This window comes from Platalea leucorodia (assembly GCF_965183815.1).
Source record: "Platalea leucorodia genome assembly, chromosome: 6".
NCBI classification, from domain to species: domain Eukaryota; kingdom Metazoa; phylum Chordata; class Aves; order Pelecaniformes; family Threskiornithidae; genus Platalea; species Platalea leucorodia.
In genome coordinates this window covers 45,750,083-45,771,094 of record NC_138828.1, presented here as the reverse complement: position 1 = coordinate 45,771,094, position 21,012 = coordinate 45,750,083, and the positions used below count along the sequence as shown (strand labels likewise).

Sequence of the window (21,012 nt, the reverse complement as noted above, 5' to 3'; positions counted from 1 at the left end):
ATCAGATTTACCCAGTAGAAGGACTGTCTATGGTGTTTCTGTTGGCTTTACACAGTTCACATGCAGAATCTGCATAATTAGCAAAGTTACAAACACTGTTGTGGCAAGGCAATAAAAACTCATTAATTTCCATCCTTTCACAATAAAATAGATTTAAACCTAGTAAGTAAACTTTCTAGAAGTACAGCAGCAGCAAGTGAAATGCTCATGTCAGCTGTTCTGCATAGAACTATCTCCATTTGCAAAAACTGTCAGAAAAACATAGTTGCTCATGGGAAAAACGTAATCCTGTGGCAGACAAGACATGACCTTTGCTGTTTATTATTCATGGTTAAACTTCCAGGTATAACAAATGTAGCTAAAAAAAAAAGTCACCAAATCCATTCAGGGTTCCAGCTTTGCATGCCATGAAAAGCACTTCTGTACCCATTTAAAACATTTTGCATTTCAATTTCACTGTGGACCTTGACTCAGGTCTTTTTTCCTGAGGTATTACAAATGATTTAGAAACAAGCAATGAGAGTAATTCAGTCCACACCTTCCAATATTTATTAATCACATTTATCAACGATGCATTTCATTTGCAACTGTAACGTCCACTTCCCCAACCGCATCCCTAAATGAAGGTGTTCACAGCCTCCCTAATTACAACCAGTCCAGGTATTTTCTTACCTGGAAGTTTCCCTACCTGATCACTAGCCCCTCTTCCAACTACAATAATACAATTCCTATCACCAAACCCAGAGACATAACACTTTTGATTTCAATGGGTGAAAGACTTCCTTTTTTAATCTTCCAGCAAGTAAAGTCTCTACTAGAGAGATCTGACTTTTCAAAGACAACTATCATGTATTAAGAAATTATTCCTGACAAATGGAAACTTTTAAACTTATGGACACACAAACTTCCATAGTTATATTTCTCTATATAAAATAAAAAGCTTAAATGCACAGAAACATTCATGTGTTTGAAAAGAAATTACCTTAATCATCAGAAATCACCATAGTTTCTGAAACTAAATTATGTTAAATGTGGGAAGAACTCACATAACAGATCTATAGGTATTTAAAGAGCATTTCATTGGTGAAGATAGGTGTATTTCACTTACTATCAATGAACAGCATCAATATATATTTCCAACCCACCAGAAAAAAAAGAAATTGGTGTAAACACACTATTCATTTTGGTCCTGTGGGGAAAGAAAACTACAGAATCAAACCAGTGTATAACTAAGATGATCTAATAAGGCATTTTTTCTCTTAGTCAGGCATGCTGTAAGCAACCTCTGAAACAGCACGATCTCTACAAGTACAGTTTATTGACTAAAATCCTCCAGCTCAATTGTTTTTATGCCTAAAGTATCCACAGCTAATCATATTTGTAAGCTACCGATATACAAGTGCTAGACTGACCGTTTAAAACGCACGGTTCAGGCCACTGATGCCTTCCTTTCACAGATCCCTCTCAAAAGATTTCAGCTGATTACAGAGCGCAATACTTCAATTTGTAGCACAAGCATTTAAGCTGTCAACAACTTATTTAGCTATTTACAGAGATAAAATGGATACGCTACCTAGGTGCATTAAGCTGGCTGTGTAAAGAAAGATTTTTCCATCGTGTGTTTAATAACAGACTAATGACAGAACTGTGTTGTTTTAACACATCTATTCACCTGGATTAATTTTGGTGGTACAGTTATGTTAAAATGGACGAAAACTGTGTGTTATACAATCAAAACTGGCATGCCAGCTGAACGCCATTCAAGAGCTCCATGTAAAAGGTAGTGGAAATTAATAGTACTTTTTGCCTCAAAGGAGAAGGCAGTATCTGTTGCAGGCTGCACTGTGCCGCTGACCTGCACCTTCAGCTAGGAAACCATTTTGCTCTCCAATTAAAAAGACAGACAGCCACAACATTTCAGACTGCCTTCAACAACAGAAACAAAGCAAACACTGCAAAAAACCCCAAGTAATTTGCTTGTTTTTTTCTCCCACTTTCTGTACTGTCGGTAACTCATATTTAGGAACAAAATGGTGAAGAGCAGTAAAGAAAGACAGTAAGTGACTTAACATAATTTTAAAAAGTCAAACCTATTATAAAAGCCTGAATCAAACAACACATCTGTGAGCAATTTATAAGCATTTTTTGATCTGTATTTAATACATTTTTAAAACATAAAAGCAGAGGTCCAGACAGGCTTTTTGCTACATATCCAACTTAATCTCCTCAAATCTGTCAGCACATTTTACTTTTTAAACTTGAAAAATCATGTGTTGCTAAATGTGCCATTTGCAAGCCATAAAAGCACTACATTTATACCTCTAGTAAGATCATACTTTTAGTTTTTTCCAGAGGCTTTATTCCACTTATTGGACAGTGCACAGACTGACTCATCAAGCCCGTAAGCTCCAACAGGCTGCAGTAACTTGTATACACAATCCTTGTCTCTCGTCTTGCATTAAGAATTAGAGGTTTGAAACACAGTAGTAGTTTTAGATATCTGCAATTAATGCATCTTTTAATCTCTGTGGCAACTTTTTCAAGAAACTCAAACATTGCTCAGTTATTTGAGTGACAAAAATCAGGAGCCACTGCTCTCGTTTTCTTCACGTCCACAGGGAAGGAAGCGGGGAAGAGCCTTTCTTCAGCGGAGCAGCACTGACATCCAGTGGCTGGCAAACCAAATACCAAGTAACGTGTTTTCCCTGTGTTTGAAGCTGAATTTTGCAGTACTAGTTTCCCTGTAAATTTTAGGCACCAGGAAGGGAAAAAGCCTGAATTCCCAGACTCATGCTTCAGTTTTCAAAGACAGGATCAAGTAGATATGGGCATCCAAGCAAAAGCTGCAAGCTACTGGAAACTGGCATGGGATGCATTCAGAGCATGAAAAGGTCTGTAACAAAGAGGATTTAAATACGTTTCAACCTCTAGCTTCATCCCCTGGGTGCTGTCCCGCCCACATATGGTAGCACGGTGGCCTTTCAGTTGTAGCCTGCAGGCCAGCTGTGGTGATACACTGTGAACCAAATTAGTAAACATAAACTCACTTAAAAAAATTTATTTTGAATTCTTATTGGTATAGCTGAGAGGATGGCACATTGCATTAGATATGCAGGAACGAGCATCCTTAAGCAAGTCTTGCCTCCAGACACTTCACATCACTTTTGCTGACCCCTGTAAAGAGTTATTGTACAGGGCAAGAAGGAGTAGGCATGCAGAGATCTGTGAAGGGCTGGCAACACCTTCCCTGGGCAGCGCTGCAGGGAAGAACAGCTCTGTTTGCTTCCCTTCTGCAGGGAACTCATGGGTGAAAGGAAGCAACACCTTCAGATCCGTCCATTAAAAAAACTTCCTATTTCCAAATCAGCACTGGTTATTACTGAGCAAAAACATGGACTGACTCACCACTGGAGCGAGAAGAAGCCTTCTGAAAGATACAGTAGTGATCTAATCGAGAAACAAAGTAACATTTCTTCTATTAGCCTGCATACTTAAGATATGAGTTAGTCCTACTCCCTCTCCACCCCTGGGAGGGAACAGCACTGTTGGAGACTGCGCCACACTAACATCCCCGTCCCTCGATCACAAAGCTGTGCACCAGCCGCAGCAGGAGAGGAGCCCTTTTACAAGGACCCCTCTGCATAAGAAGCTGGAGACCTAGGCTGGAGCGCCCCTTGGCTTGAGGAAATTTCTGCTCCTACAGCTTTGTACCTATTCATTGGCTTGCTCTCACTCACGTCCCCCGGCCCCACAGAAGTGATGGTGGGTGCACGGTCCAAGGCCTGGATGGCCCTACAGCCTCCCTGTTAGCAACCACTGCAGTTACAGATGTAGGCTCAAATTTCCTCAGGCTAAAAAAAGCCCAGGCTAGAGCCTGCTTCTCCTGAAAGAGTAATCCAGCCATCAAGCAAAAATGCAAGAAGTGAACAAGGAGAGCACTTTGACAGCAATTTAAGGGTGAGCCCCAGTCAGGTAGATACCTGGAGGGCAATGTGAGATCTTGCGCCTACAGAAGTGCTTCTCACATCATCCTGAATTCCTAACTTCCCTAGCATACCAGCACCTAAGCTCCAGAAAAAAGTAAGAGATACTGTAGCCACAACCAACTCTCCATCCTGATACTATCTTCCTCAGGCAACTACCTAGCAAGCACCTGCGCTTACCAAAGGCACATCAGTCCCCGCTCTGGATTTTAAAGCGCTGTACTTGTGTGCTCAGACCACGACGCAGCAGCACAGGTTTCTCCAAGACAGCAGGCAGCTGCCATCACATTCCTGTAACCGCTCCAGCAGCCCTCTCCTAAGCGGCTCAAGTCAGCTGTTCCAAGCTGAGAACCCTGAATCAGCACAAAGCTGAAGGTCTCAATTTAGCATTTATCTTGAAATTGTAATTGACATTAAAAAATGGAATCTTTCTTCTCCATTAATATAAAACTGTTCAGAATTTTACATTGTATTTTAAGTTTTATTTCATGGTTAAAGTGGTATGAGATTCATAGTAATATCAATTATCACCTACTGATAACTGCTTTACAGTGTATGCAATTTCTCACTCTTCGAGGGGCTCTAGCACTAGCAGAGCCTAAAAATAAGTCAGGAGCTCTGTTTTCATTTGCAGCTTCCTTTTCTAATAAGCCCTGTTCTTATAAGGACACAGTCATTCAGCAGACAGCATGCTGTTTACATAGTTTAATACTGAATTCAGGGCTGCTTGTTATTTTAAATCATCGATTTATTATGACTACTGCAGTAAACTGCATCTACCCCCTAAGAAAACGGATGAGAGTTTCTTTCACAAAACACCTTCAACAGTTTGCTCATCCATACAGTTGATGCCACCAAGGTCCCGGCTGAGACTGGCTGCTTGACTGCCTGCAAGTCGAACGGATCACCGCCTAAGTCTAGAGTAGACAGAAGCAGATTACAGAACTGGGCTTTTTGTTAAGATACGTCTAAGTAAATCTAATGTTCATACTATATTTGTTACCTATGAATCCTTACAAGCTATTTTTATGCATCATCAACATTAATATAAAATTAGAGTAGTCAACTTACAAAACAGGAGTTCTGGAAGAGAAGCGAACAGACAACCCAAGAAGGACAGTTTGCTGAGCTGAGTATTTTTCCCCTTCAGCAAACAGCAGCAAAACCTCTGCTACATGCTACCTAACAGCTTAAACTGATGCTGAAACATTTTTACAATATTTTACTATTTTTACAATAGCTACAGGCTTTGTCTGCTTCCACTCCTGAAGCAGCCTGCAACGCTATGTGACTGAATTTTGTCATCAGTGCCCCTGGAAGCACAAGTTATGTCTCCTGTCATACCTCTGGAAGTGCCACAACCCCAATTCAGGGGAAGGTTTGTACAGAGAGACAACATTAGGGCCAACAGGGAAACTAAAGGAATAAACTTTGCATGTTTTTTAATCACAGAATTCTTGCCCATATCATCACTTGCCCAACACTGAAAAAGTTGAAGCAATAAACACAGTAGGGCAAGAGAGCTGGGGCAGCTGGGCAGCTAAAGTAAATTCCCTTTCTCGGTGAAGGAGAAGCCACCTTCCAGAGCCAAAGCCCTCTTCTTTCCCGTTTTGGTTTAAAGTGGGGTAGTATCTCCCCGCACGTCCCCCGCCCTTCTGCAGCACCGTGACACGGCGCGCACTCTCGCAGGGAGGAGACGGGGCGAGCGGGTCGTCGGCACCCACGTAGGACGCTGCTGCGGGTCAGCCGCACGACAGCAACTGGTTTGTTGCAATGCACTCCCCTCTGAAGCGGCCAGCGCGGTGGCCTCGGAAAATACCGGTGAGAAGCTACAAGTCGCCGCATACAGCAATTCTCATCATTCCTCCATTGGGGTGGGCACTAGTTTAGGAAGTTATGGCTTGATGCATTTGCTTACATCCAGCTCAGAAGAGAATGGAAGAAGAGAATAATTCTGGATTTATCAAAGACTGACAAGTTTTACTTAATATAATAAACAAAAGGCTAGAAAGAAGCTTGGGGCAGTGGGCTCAGTCCCGCGGGAATACTTTATTTCCACCATGCCTTGTTCATCAGATACTAAACCTTGAAGTTCCTGCCCATGCTTAGTTGGACTGAATTATAATTTATATCATACAAGTTTATTTAAATGCTCTACTACAGTAAGTTCTTTTTAACAGGAACAAGACAGAGAATAAGAAGTTAATTTTTTAGTTTCACATTCAGATTACAACTCATTTGACAGAATGCTTCCTCCATTTGCCCCACAATTGCTATGATGCAAGACAGCACCCGTAGGGTTATGCAAGCAGCTGCAGGAAACCTCTCAGACTTTTCTCTGCCCCCCTCCTCCAAAGTCAAGGTTTAAGGCAGAATTTAAATATACTCCAGGTGCTGCGCTATACATTTTTGTTGAGTAAGAGGTCCTGTTCAGAGCTCGGTCTTCTCATTTCAGATGCATACACATAGGTAAGTAAATCCAACTACAGACAACACACCCGATGCCTCTGTCAACTTCTTTGTACTCTTCAGGTGAACTATTTCTCTGTTGAAACTTAAAATTTGAAACACTAGCAGCCAACACTAAAGAGACACAGGATCCATCTTCACTGGAGTTTTCACTACTGGGACCTGAAACGTCAACAGAAAATGTTTGGTTTTGCTTTAAGGCCAATGCCTGGAATTAAAATCTTTTCTGACCACAAGGAGACGCTCTCACAATACATGGCTAATTACATTTTAAACGCATTTTTTTCCTCCAGGAATCTTGCCAGCAGTAAGGCAGCTGATAACCTGCAGCGGAAAGCCAGCCTTCCTGATTTAGTGTGACCACTATAATTCACCTGATTCTCAACCCCAGCTCTCACTGAGGCGCACGAAGATTTATGTGCATACTGTAAAATTAGTTTTCTTGGTTACAGAACAGTTCAGCATACTATGTGGCATTTGAATAAAAGATTTTCCCAAGGTACCATGTGAAATGAAACCAAGTCCCCGATGCTCCATTTTCAATGACACAAGATACCAGCAGTAATTACTGAAAGCTTATTTCGTGTAACAGTATCAAATATGTAATTTGTACAGTGCCATAATTAAGGAACTAATCACATTTCTGAAGAAAGCAGGCTCCACTCCAGAGCTTTTCTATTCAATCTCCTTAGCTACAAGAAGACTGACTGGACAGCTAACTACTTACTGTAAGAGAACATATTAAATTCATGTTACTTGCCCAGAGTAAAAAGAACATCCATTTCTAATGAGCAGCCATGATTCATCTGCCTTATTTCATACCCTGAGTAATTGTTTATAACTAAAGATTTCCGTATTTTTTCAACTCAAGTTCAGCACTAAAAATTTTCTATACAGTTTGATATTTTTAATAGTACTTGGACCAACTAAAGGGTCCTAGCTGTCACTATCAAACTATGATATGAAAAATATCTTCACTAACAGCTCGGCTTTACTAACACACAGCTCGGCATGCCTGTATTCTTAAGTAAAGTCAGAAGTCTATTTTTGGCAAGAATTCCTTCCTCTGCTTATACTAAAAATAATAATAAAAAAATAGAACAAATGCCCTTCAAAACTACACGTATGATTTTTAAAACGAAGCAAATTCTCATTGTCTTTTGATTTGTTTTATAAAATGTCATGAGCTGCAAAAACATTTGTCCAAAAATACACAAGGAGCATTGTATTCAAGCAAGGAAGAGTTACTTGTTCAGGTTTTTCAACAAAAGGTTATTGCTAATTGTTCTTTGAAGTAAAAAGGTGACCCATGACAACAGATCCAATTATTCAAGTACAAATTTGTATGGCCCAGGGGCCATGCCCCATAACAGCAATAACGTCATTAAAAAGGAAAAGTCAAACTGGATAATCCACAGAAGGAAAAAACACTTAAAAATATTTATTTTGTTCAGACTGACAGATGTGGGTGGGTGACGCAGCTGAAATTCTGGCTCACACTGGCGAGCAGACACCAGTTATCTAGCGTCATATTGGGAAAAAAAAAAATCCAGTAAGAGATTAATGTGTCTCATGCCATAAACATTCACAAAGAGTCATGATTCTTTCTCTCCCAGTCAAACTACTCAGGATAAAATTCCTGTAACGTTTGTCAAAAGAAGCTGTCAAAAAAAAAAAAATCTAGCTTTAAATAGTGTCATAAGACTAAACCCTTCCGTGTCAGTAAGAATAATTTGTAAGCAAGTCTTCCATGGGTTGGGTAACAGCAGCACATCACATCTGAGCAAAGCATGTTGAACACTTATCCTTTCTTACAGCCAACACAGTTAATTACCCTGGCATGAAATCTGATCAACAGTATGAACATCCCTGGCTTAAGGGCTCTACAGTAATGTAAGGTAGTAAATAGGATAGACAGGGAGTTTCACAGAGCATCACTTATAATGTATTTTAAGAGAATGCTTCTTGACTTAAATTTCAACCAGAAGTGTAATAAGCATGACCCAAGCCCAGCAAAATATACCAATGGAAACAGCAGATATGGATGGGGGTGTTCTAGTGTGAAAATGAGCTTCATAAAGGAAAAACTTGCATTGTTTCTTAGTGTTCTTGAGATAAAAGAAACTACAAAGAGACAACTGCAACTAATGTGTTGTAGGTACGTATTTTTTTTTTTTAAATACTGAATGCAGATTCTTTGGAACAACTCGCATTGCTTTGGTCTTGTATGAGAGGTGCAGCTCTTGAAATGAACCATAGACCAGACAGCCTCTTCTCAGAGCTCCACACTCGTAGTCATCAGTGTTTTTGTCTATCAGTTTTCTCTCCCTTTTTGACTCTGTCATAAAGAAACCATTATTTAAATGTTTCCTAACATCTGCCATGAGACGTTCATGATTTCGGGTGTTACAGCTTTGCCAAAAACAGCCCAGGAATGGCTTCTTTGAGGACGACCTCCCCAAAACACAGGAACAGCCCATTCCCATGTGCAGTAAGCCCACCTGGCAGAAAGCCCACCTGGCTGCACCAGGAACTCCTGATGGAGCTCCAAAGCAAAAAGCAAGAGCAGAGAAGGTAGATGCATGGACTGGCTACCTAGGAGGAGTACAGAAATATTGCCTGAGCACATGCACAGAGAATTAAAGGCAAACTCTGGTGGAGTTGAAATCCACGAGATGGGAAGGGCAATGAGAATGGCTTATAGGCAAAAGGAAGACTAAAGAAAACACAGGTTTACAGCCAAATGAGATGCAACTTAGTGTCAAAGGACACAGAAAAGACTGAGAAACTCAACACCTGATTTCCCTCAGTCTCTCCTGGCAAGGTTTGCTGTCACACATCCCAAGTCCCTGCATCTAGTGGCAAAGTCTGCAGAAGTGAAGGAATATCCACCATTGAGGAAGGGTGGGTCAGGGACCACTTCGCTGGACATATGACAGCAAATGGGATAAACACAGCGCAAGTTCTGGGACTGGATGGGCTGCACTGGAGGGTGCTGAGGGAGCTTGTGATGTCATTGTGAGGTCACACTCTGATTTTTACAAGGTCCTGGTGCTTGACAGTGGTTCCTGAGGACTGGCAAAGATGAATGCCATGCCCACCTTCAAGGAGGATCCTAAGCTCAGCCCCGGAAAGATGACAGAGTATATGCTGCTGGAAGCTATTTCCAAGTGCACGAAGGAGAAGGTGACTGGGAACTGCCAACGTGGTTTTACTGAGGTCACATCCATCATCCTGACCGTGAAAAAGTTTCCAGCTCCAAATTAATGCCTTCTCCCCCAACAAACCAGCTATTAACAACAGCCACTGGGAATAAAAAGCATAAGGCTACATCCTGCAAAGATCCACTTAGGATAACAATCTAAAAAGCAAAATGCAGTTTGACTCTTCCTCATCAGGAGGTCAACACACAATGACAACATTTAACACTGGGATTTATACTAATTTTTTTTTTAAACATACTGAGATTATTATACAACACTTTCTGCTTAGATAGCCATGCGGCAGAACTAATGTCTTCCACGAGAACATAAGAAAGAACATTTTTGATTGATTTGACATGACAATTAACCACAGACTTCATGCAACTGGACTTCTAATAACAACAGTCACTCCACTTAGTTCTCTATTTTAAACCTATTGGAGGACTCATTTTGCAGCAGGTCTCTTCAGTTAGGCTTTTACCCACAGCTCCAAATGCCAGAGCGCCTTTGGCCAGCACTGTGCCTGCTTTGCCTTTCCTATCTTGAGCTACACCATCAAAAGTAATAAAACAGATTGGAAGAACCACAAGAGAGGCCTGGACCAAGAACTTATTCAGCATCTCATACCCTCAGTCACGGGGCTGAGAGGACGTGTACAATTTATTCCTTTATTTTTTCCAGCTGGAAAGAGGGAGAAAATAGCTGGATTTACCAAATTTCTAGGCAATAGCAAGAAAAAAAAAGGAGCAGAGCTTCAGTGCCTGGATAAGAAAATGGTGTAGAGCAGCGTGTTTTAAATTCATTAGTATGTGGTGAAATTTTTGGAATGGATTCATTTTATCCAGGAAGGACTGCCTTCTCTAAAATAAACCCGAACCAGATTACTAGAGCTTAAACGTGCCAGGGATCTTCCAGCATGAAGACTAGGGGAAGCCATCGATACAACCATGCAGAAGTACTGGCTGCTCAAGCAGGGCTCAGACAGCACCTGTGGTGGGTATGAAGGAACTGGAGCACCTGCGAGGACAGAAGACATAGGCAGGAGACTTCCACCACCTCAGGGGACACAGTAAATATACCCTGTGCTCCAGAGACTTCAGGCATCACTAGCTAGGGTATCCCAGGAGCAGCACATCAGAGAACCCACAAGAGAAGCAGCACATTTTGAGTCCTCAGCCCAACGTGGAGCTCAGCTGAAGACACACCCATGTAGGAGCCATGCTCTAATTGTAGCCACAACACACTGAAGTTCTAATGCCAAAAGACAGGTGTCCAAATAACACATCCTTTTGAAAAGTGGAACTATAAAGAACTGAGTAGGCTTACTGAAAAGATAAACTAAGGGTACGATGCTTTCAGGTAGCACGGAGCTTCTTCAAAGACACTGTATTAGAAGCTGAGAGTGTTTATCATTAATCATAAAAAAAAGCCTAGACAGGAACTAGGAAAGCCAGTGTGATTAGAAAACAGATGCTGTTAGCAGTAAGACAGACATTCTTTAAATACACAGGGTGGTGTCCAAACAAGGAAAACAGAAATGAGCACTAATTCAGGCAAACTGAATGTAAATAATAAGATAGATTAAAAAAAAAAAGAGCTTGAGAAATAGCTTACTGGAGTATAAAAGCTGCTATTGAAATATTTTTTCCAAACGCCAGAAGTAGGATGCCTGCCAGAAAGCCTGTTGGGCTGACAGATGATCAAAATGAGAAGAGACCACTTCAGAAGCAGGAAAGCTAAATAAAGTATTTCCGCTGAACTCTTAGCAGTGACCAACACCAGATACCCAGGTAAGAGAACAAAAACAGGGCAAGCACACAGTGATACTACCCACTATATGCTCCTATCTTCAGCCACCTAAAGCTTAGGGCTTCTACTGGATTTTTCTGCCATGAACAGCCTGATTACCTTTTTTTTTTTTTTTTTTTTTACACAAACCCAGTATTTCCAAAAGAATGCAACATAAATTGACAAAGTATTGTGGTGTGTAACTATTGCTGACACCAGCCTTATTATCAAACAAACAGAAGGAGGAAAACATGACACCACTTTTTATAAAAGGGCCCTGGGAAGCTGAAGAATTGTAGACCACTGAAGTCTGACTTCTGTGTTGAAAAGAAGCTAGTAATAAATAACAAAACTAGTAAACCATAGACACAGCTTTTGTGGAAGAAAGCCATGCCACAGAAATATATTATCATCTTTTGAAGAAATCAAAAACTATGTGGACATGGGTGAGCCTATTAATAGAGTAACTGAATTTCCAAAGTCTTTGATGAGGTTCATTGCTTTCTTTACAAGTAAAGTTCTTCATGGCAGGGTATGATGGAAGATCTCTTAGATTAACAATTGCTGAAGTGTAAAAACTGTCTATTCATTCCATTTTTTTAAGGGAGCTCATGACTGTAGCAGCATAAGCGTCTGCAATGGGATCCAAGTTGTCTACCTCCTCTTCCAGGTCATTACTGAACAATAAAAAAAGTTCTTGGTAGTTGCAATTAAAATGACTATAAACAGCTGCAGAATAATTCAAGAACACTACCAAGGAAATGAGCTGGCAGGAGAGCTCACTGCAAGTGTAAATTAATATATACAGAGTGTTAGACCACTCCTTGTGCATATACTCAGTGATAGACCCTAAACGTGGCATTACCACTCAAAAAAAAAACAAAACACCAAACCAAAAAACTTGGAGTCAAACATGGATAGCTCTTTGAGCATTTTATCTCAGAGTTAATGAAAGGGCAAACAGAATGGTAGGAATAATAAGGAAGGAATATGAAACATTTATATAGTAGCTTGATGTAGCTATCTCCGATATTCCCATATCCCGGGGTGGCAGAGTAACAGAGGTACATGACGGTATCCGGGAGAAGAGGTTAAACAAACACCATGTTCTTCAGCCTGGAAAAAGTCACTGACTCAGGATGTCATTAATTCCAAGAGTATAAATGCATTTAAAAGACAAGTCTGTGCACAGAAAAAGGTCTACGAAGCATGACAATCCTGTTGCAGTTTTTGGCTCAAGTGTCCCAGCCCATTGGTTGCCAGGAAAGAAACTTAGTCCATTCTTTCATGTTTTCTCCCAAGCATATGTTATCAGCCAGAGCCACAGTGAAGTTTGTCAAGAAAAATGATCTCTGGTCAGACCCAGTATAGCTCTATTTTAATTTAATTTTATTTTAAAATACTCTGGACAAGTGGCTCATTATGCTGGAAAAACAAGTCCGTTCTTGTTCTTCCTAACAGCAATTCTCTTCAGTTACAATTATTTTTTTTTTTTTAGAGGACACACTTTGTTACCTGACAGCATTCACCCTCAAATCTAGGTGTGGTGTGTTTATCTTGAATCCAAGACCATCCAGCAACTTTATCACTCTGTTTTTACTTCAGCTCTACCTCTGTGCAGACTCCTGATCACACACACACAAAAAAAAATACCCAGGGAGCAATCAAATTAAGATCCTTCTTCCCTAAAGCTACCATTAGTTTTATTGCAGGTCTGCTAGGAGGCAGGGACAACATGTAAAATTCAATATAAATGACCGCTCTTAAAATAAAAGGCTGCCACCTATCAGGATAATTAAAAAAAAAAATCCAAAAATGGTAAAAAACACCAAGTTTTAGGAAACAGTTTTCTTCCAGCAACTGTACAGAGGTTTTGGACAGGGCCTGCTAAGCCTGCTCTACTTCTTTGCAACCAGAAATAATGCGGAAAACAGGTTATCGCTCCACCTAAACCCAGTTTATAGCTCCCCTGGCCCTCCTGCAGAGTGCTGAAAGGCTGCAGTGAGATGATGCCATCTTTGAAATGTTGTACACTGACTTTTACATATCCCCATACATTCTTGATTTTGTTTAACCAAATCTATGACTTGCTATATATCAACAGAAGTGCTTGGCTTCAACCTCAAAATAGATTGGTTAAAATCCATGAGGCAAGAGTATGCAGTACTGGCAAAACAGAAATATTCTGATGTACCTGACAACTTCAACACACCATCCAATGTTATTCCTCTCTACAGGGCGCAGCAAGAGTTAAGGCTTTTTATGGATGCTGAGACTGCCCAGAATCACCAGCAAAGTTCCTACTGAATCAATAAAGGCAGCTGGCAAATCATCTTGTCAACGTGTCCAACTCCAAAGTCAAATCTAAACATAGCAGGACTGAATTCCCCTTTATTGGCATTTCTTCCCTCTTCCCCCTCCAGCAGGGACAAGCCCTAAGGCTATGTGGCTTTTAAGTGGAGAGAGACAGTTCTTGCAGCACTATTCCACTCCTGCTAGCACTGCCTGGGAAAGCATACTCCACTGAACAAACCTGACTGCTTAGGGTGACTCTTAAAAATTTTGATGCCTAAACGAGGAAAAGGCTGAGGTGAGGTCTACCTGGATTTGAATGTCTATGAACGAATAACCTGTTTTTTGCCTGAAAGATCTTCCTCAATTAGCAATGCCAAGATACCATTAACCAAAAAAAAAGATGATTATACTGCATGTTGGTAGGATTGAACTGAATGTTGACCAGCCTTATCAACCAGAATGGCTTCTGGACCTACTAAACAGATCAGTGGGAGGAAAATAAATAGTGTATCCAACAGGCAACCTGCTACCTTTTGCTGTATTTCTCGCCAGTGTCAGGGGATGAGCAGGAAAGTGAGTACGTTGATACCTGAAAGCATACAGCAATTATCAGCCAGTCTTACATTGCTTCCTCTCTCTTCTGCCATTCCCAGGAGACACACAGAAGCTATAACACTTAATCTATTTAGCGCAACCGCAAGCATCCCAAATATTCAATACATAAACTATTTGATAAAAAGTTGTCTGAAAGATGTCTTTTGTTCACATTGTTTTTCATGCTGTTTTGTTTGCTTGCTTAGAATATTAATTAATAAAACCTAACTTCGATTTGAGCTGCTGGCTTTGACCTCCATGGAAGACTTATCTGCAAGTGTGCTTGGAGGAAACCATTTCTAAGATTCATCTTTTCTGCTCTGATCGGTCACATGGCTGTCCCTCTTATTCCTCAAAGTATGAGAAGTATTAAATTCTTCTTTGGGAATGTCTATTTATTACTGTCCTTCAGAACAGAAGTAAAGACAAACTCTGAGATTATGCCAAAAAAATTCTTCAGGAAGCTATAGGTGTGGAACTATCTGGCAGATGCTCTCTTGATGCCCCCTACCTTGGGGAAAATCGAAGGGGAGGGAGTACTCGAGCTCTGCTGCCAAAGATACGGTTACTCGCCCGGGCAGAGGCAGCCCAGTTCCACCTTCACACGACACGCTGCCATTTCTGCTTTGCTGTCCTTGCAGAGTGGAGAGCAAGGAGGGGAGCGCACTTCCACCTCCTTCCTCCCCCTCTCCCCTTCCTCTCCCTCTCTCTAGGGAAGGCAGGGCTAAAGCGAGCTCTGCTAACATGAACTCCTGGCATCAGCTCCCCTCTGCTCAGTTAATCACAGCATCTGACGGGGAAGCGGTTTTTCTCAGTGAGTTTCCTTAGTCCTGTTACCTCCTGCAAAAGGGGCCCCAAAGGCTGCACATGCCTCAGCAGAAGCAGCAGTGTCTGGGGAACAACCTCCCAAAAGAAAACGCCGACCTATGCAGGTTACCCAGATTGTTTCTTCCCCTTCAGAAAAATCTCTTCAGCACAGAGGTCCAACTGCTGACCACAGCGAAGAAAGAAAACTGAAGTGAACCACAGCCGCTGGCAGCAGACAGGCACAGTCCCCTCCTCTGAGTGACAGCAAGTGGAAACCTCTAGTGAGTCACCCGAGGAACACGGCACAAAGAAACAAAAACGCTGTACTCTGTACACTTCATTTGCTTTCAGTGAGTACACACCAGGTAGTAAATTCAAGCAGCCGTACATGCAGAGGCATGAGTCAGACTCACAGCTGGCCAGTTCTCTCCTACCTTGCAAAATGGAAAAACACCCACTATAAAAGGCTGCAGCAGACCCTCAGTAACCGGCCAGTGACACAACCCAGAGGTTGGCACCTAATCCAGGGATCGGCGTAGCTCCGTTGCCAGGGTCAAGGGGGAAGTGAAAACAGGGAAGTATCTCATTTCATCTCTAAATTCACATACCCTCCCCTCCAAATGCAAAAAAACCCCTATAAACCAACCAACCAAACCCTACCAATCAATGAATCAGTTTGCTCAGAGACCTGTCCTTAGCTGATATTTAACAAGGAAAATTATATCAAATGCAGATTAGCCTGAGAGCAAAATTGGCTCCAGTATATACCAAAGATCAGAAGAGACTGTGTAAACCTGTTAGTAATTATTGAGTCAGTGTTAATAACTTCCCAGAATTTCCCCCCACCAAATCAGACACCCTCCTAGCAAGCAAAAAATGTTTTTTCTAAGATTGCTTCCTTCTTTATGACAAATGCAGTGAGAAACTTTTAGAAGACTACTCTTCCGTCAGCTCCAAACCCCAACCACCACTATGGCCGATCTATACTTCTGTTAATGCAGGTAATTAAGCAGACTTGTTTAAAGGCAACAATATTTCCTTGCTTCTGTTCTCTTTTTTTTTTTTTTTTAATTTTTTTAAAGCGTTGGAGTGAAACCGAAACTGAATAAACTAACTGTAGTATAGGAACTTCTGCATAACACAATAAAGAAAAAGCATTCTTTCTTAAAAACAAATCTTAAGAAGTTATGGATTAAGAAAAGAAGATATATCCATGAAGACTGTGCCTGGACCTGGAACATGCAAACACATGCAATTAGACACTAAAATAAATGACTTCAGAGATAAATCAATATAGATTAAGTATTCATGAAAGGAATAATTGGAACAGCATTAAGAATAATATATGGAAACATTTGGCATAGTACAGCACTCTTGCCTGTCAGGACAAGAAGCCTTAAGTATTTGGCCTAATTAATAACATTATTTTAAGCATCGATTAATATATACAGAAAGGAAATAATTAAATCTCGTAAAAACAGAACGAAAAGAAAACAAAAAGTTTGCTTACTCTTCTTGACGCAAGTCATTAACGCTCCGATCTAGTGAGATCATATCACTTGCCACCATATTAAACCCAAATTCTTTAATGCTGGCTTGAATGGATTCTTTGTAATCTGGTCCTAAAACATATGGCTTCGCTTCCTCTCCAGGGCCACCAACAACTCCATGAGGCTCAGGCTCTTTGGGTTCAAAATTACCAAGGACTCCAGGTCGTAAAACAGGATCTCGGTATATAAATGTCTGAGGCTTAAATGTGAGATACTGCCTCTGGATGATGTTTTGCTGTTTGTTATCACCACCACCACCATGATGATTTAGTTCATTTTTGGCCTTATTTTTCCTTCGAATGGATTCCAAGTCCACTTCCACACCTTCAACATGAGGCCAAGGTACCACAGGTTTGAACTTCTCATTTCCTAGTCCATGGTCTCCTTTGTTTGGCATAGGTCTGTTGGCTTCCTTGTCATCCTATATATACACACAGAGAAACAGCAGGAGATCATATAAATTTATGACCATTTATTTATTTAAATCCAGTACCTTAACGCACTGACAGTTGGTTCTAAATACATGTTAAGCAAGAAGGAACAAGTCTCTGTTAAGGGGTGGAATGAACACGTTTTACTAAAGGAACTGGCTGCTGGAGAATATCATCAGCTGGTGTCCACGCTTACTCCATTTCCAAGATCTACTCACCAAGGTAATGCCCAAAGCATTCCCAAAGATCAAATACCTACATAGCACATGTTAACTTGAACACAGTTCAGGCTGCACATCAAACCAATGTGCAGGGAGCACTGACAGAGCATTTTAGGAAAGAGAGGGTGGTACGGAGGCAGAAAACACCACAATCCAGAGCCCGGCACCCTTGGGGCCGCTCTTGGACGGGGCGTTTCTGAGGCTACGCGTACCGGCTGCTGAGACCTCCACAGGGTCTCAGCGGTTGCTAGATACAGCCTCAACACGCTCCTGTGCTGGGAAAGAGTGCCATGACTACGTGTAATCTGGCACGCACATCAGCAGCAGCCTAGAGCCACATCTAATCCCTACCCTTAACCCCCTCGACTTGCTCCCACCAAGCACTACTGCAACAGCAGCGCTGGTTTTAGAGCCGTGAGGTAAGCTGAAGGCACCAGTGACAGCAGGCAAAAATGAGATGCAGCCCTGATCTGCTGCATGGCCAGAGACAGACCCACCCGGGGAAGCGGTGCTGGGGCTAAAGAGAGCTGCCACAGGCATTGGCACCGGTATCTCCTGCATCCTTGTTTAAAACAACTTTACCATTTCACGGCACTCCTCCCTGCCTCCCCACCAAGAGATCTGAAGATCTCACTGAGAAGAAAGGCTGCGATTTTGAAAACTGCTTGGCATGTTCAGTGATACGTGAGGTTGGTGGAGTTAGAACAAGGGTGTATGATTTTAGAAGAAACCAGACAGAAAGGCTCTGAAGCATCCGAGTGTGAAGTCTCCAGAGTACAACAGCTGCACCCGTGAACACTCACCAAAACATACGGTCACTGCTTTTTCCAATACTACTGTCCAAGAGGACAGCAGGGAAACATTGCTGAAAGTTCATATTTCCTGCTAAAATTATCTATTTGTAAACAGGACAGAAATTCTCTACAGATGCCACTGTGATCTAAACACTGCACACATTTTAGCAACATCTCACTATCTATTCACAAATACAGAATCAAAAAAACAAATTGAGATCAGAAGGATGTCACCTATTCAAACCTGCTCAACGCAGGGCTACCTTCACAGTTAGATCAGGTTTCTCAGAGGCTTGTCCAGTCACATCCCAAAAACCTCCAGTTCCTCTAGACAACCTGTTCCAGTTGCTTGACCGGTCTCATGGTGAAGGTACTTTTCCTCATACCTCAGGAGAGATTTCTCATGTTACACCTCGTGATGATTGCCTCGTGCGCCCCCGAGAAGACGTTATTTCCATTTTCTCTGTAACCTCACTTTTGAGGGTGATAAGCTGCAATTAGATTTCCCATTAAACTTCTCCAACCAAGCCAAGCCGAGCTCCTCTACCCCTTCCATGACTGTGTCACATGCTGCAGCCCTCTAACCTCCTCAGCAGGTCTTTGCTAGTTCCTCTCCATTTATTAACATCTCTCCTGTGCCAGGCAGTGCAGGAGGAGAAACCAGACACAGCGCTTCAGACGCAGGCTTGTTAATTCTACGTGTCAGGAAACAAACCATATCCCTTTGCTTGGTGGCTAAGCGCTTCCTCGTGTAACCCGTTATGCAGTTTGCTTTTACTGCGGCAAGGGCACAATGCTGACTGATGTCCACGTTTAACTAAACCACACAATACTTACTACTGCATTACAGTTATTTTCCTCACGTATCATTCTGCATAATAAAACTTCAGAAATTAAGAAAAATCCCATATAAAATGCGTCTAGGTTAACATGGTAACAATGGGAGTCAGACTGGCTCCAATTCAAAATAATAAGAGTTTATTCAAGTAACTTTGACCTCTCTGCTTGTTCTAGTTTAAACACGGAAGACGTACAAAATGCAGAAGTGTTATATTATTCTGTTCTCCCACCACTGTTTTTTGAGGAACTCAAAAGCCAGCATGAGAAAGGGAAGGATGAGGGCATGCGAAAAGGCACATTTTGCAAGGAGGCAGAAGGCTGCCATGGATCTAAATAAAGCCCTGAGAGGACTTTTGAAGAGAGCATCATCTCACGCTTACCCTAGAAATGAAAAGGAAGGCTTTGCCACTCGACTGTCAGAACTGCTGAGCACTCGGCTCTTACCAACTCGCGTCCAACTCCTGCTCTGACTGCAGAGGCAGCTGTAAAAGCCAACAAAATGGTGGGCGTCATTAGGAAGGATGCTTAAAGAGGGCATAATTTTGACTGCATAAAATTTTGAGACATTCACGTCTTCAGTAATATTTAGTTCTGGTCTCCACATCTCAAAAGGAGTTAGAGAAGGTACAGAGGAGGGCAACCAGAATGAAGAAGGCAGATAGGTGCTTTGAGATGAAAGACCAGAAAGGGTGGCCTTTCATCTTAAGACCCTGCAGTTTGGAGATGTGATGGCTGACGGGCGTACAACTGAAGTTTAGAAAATCATGAAGGTGATGGATAATTTGAATGGAAACCCACTGTTTACCCTAAATACAAGAACTGGAGGCGCTTGACAAAATCAGTGGGAGATCAACCAAAAAACGTTCTTTGCACAGTGATCTCCTGGAATATGATGCACAGGAGGCTGTGGAGAGAGACGGTACAAACAGTCGAACAAGGGATGAGACAATGTGATGGACGACAGGTCCGTAAGTGGACTGTAAAAGGGCTGGGCGGGGAGGTACCTTCTAAAAACTCTAATTCAACAGCTGTGGATGCTGGAAGAGTCCAAAGGGAAGGGAGCATAGAAAGCAGACAGGTTTACATGCTGCCACTCTCAGACACCATCCTGGATCACGAGTCTCAGTCAGGCAGGAATTTGTTACACCCCTGGTCTGTATGAAATTAAATATCCTTTCATTCCACTTCTGTCACCTATAAAGCAGTTACAAACTTCCACTTAGCCAGTTCTCCCACTGAAACATAACACTTCTTAAAGTAATTTGTTTATTTTGCTGTCATCGGAACTATGACTTATCTTGTATTACATTTAGCTTCATTATAACCGTTATGCACAATTTGCATTATAATGCATTTATTTGCTGTTCCCTTCCAGACACTAAATATATTCCATTTTTTCAAGCCTGCAAAAATATTGCATAAAACAAGAAAATTATACACAAACACACAGACACACACATTCACCTCTCTCCTTCATTGTTTAAGTACCTAGGACAAATATGACGGAAGGCATTTGTTGTGGGTTAACCTCCGCAGGCAGCTCAGCACCACACAGCTGCTCACCCCTCCCTCCCCAACCCTAGGCACAAATCTAAAGCACAGCACCATATGGGATGCTATGAAGAAAACTAACTCTGTCTCAGCATTTTATGGGCATTTTTACAAAAAAAGGAACTAGCAGTGTTTAAGTGTGTGGTGCAGACCCACAGCTCCTGGAGGTTATTCGTTTCTCCAGAGAAAATTGAGACAAAGGTTTTCCAAATACTGCCCGGAAAAAAAGCAAAGTCAAACCACAATCAAAGAACTATTTTGGTCATCATATAAGCCACAATGCCTTAGGAACTTCTAGAGCTTCTGCTCTTTTATGAATTGACTTCCTCACCCCCCTTTATTTTTTCTAAATGATTTAATGACATATCAAAAAAAAAAATTTTTTTAATCAGTGTGCCTCACTGATTAAAAGTTTGGCTCAGCCAAAAATGTAGTATCAAACTTCTAAAAGATTCATACAACAATGACAGTCAAACTGGAAGGCAT

At 41.6% G+C, this 21,012-nt stretch overlaps 1 protein-coding gene across 3 annotated transcripts in view; it reads right to left on the bottom strand.

Annotated features, from left to right (window-relative positions):
* GALNT7 (polypeptide N-acetylgalactosaminyltransferase 7) overlaps positions 1-21,012 on the bottom strand; it is a gene marked incomplete at its 5' end in the record, with an annotated part of 72,854 nt that overhangs the window by 23,791 nt on the left and 28,051 nt on the right. For all 3 annotated transcript variants that reach the window (XM_082316167.1, XM_082316168.1, XM_082316166.1), the window contains one exon: positions 16,650-17,110. In XM_082316167.1, coding sequence (XP_082172293.1) covers positions 16,650-17,110 — 461 coding nt within the window. The remainder of the gene's footprint in view (positions 1-16,649; positions 17,111-21,012) is intronic.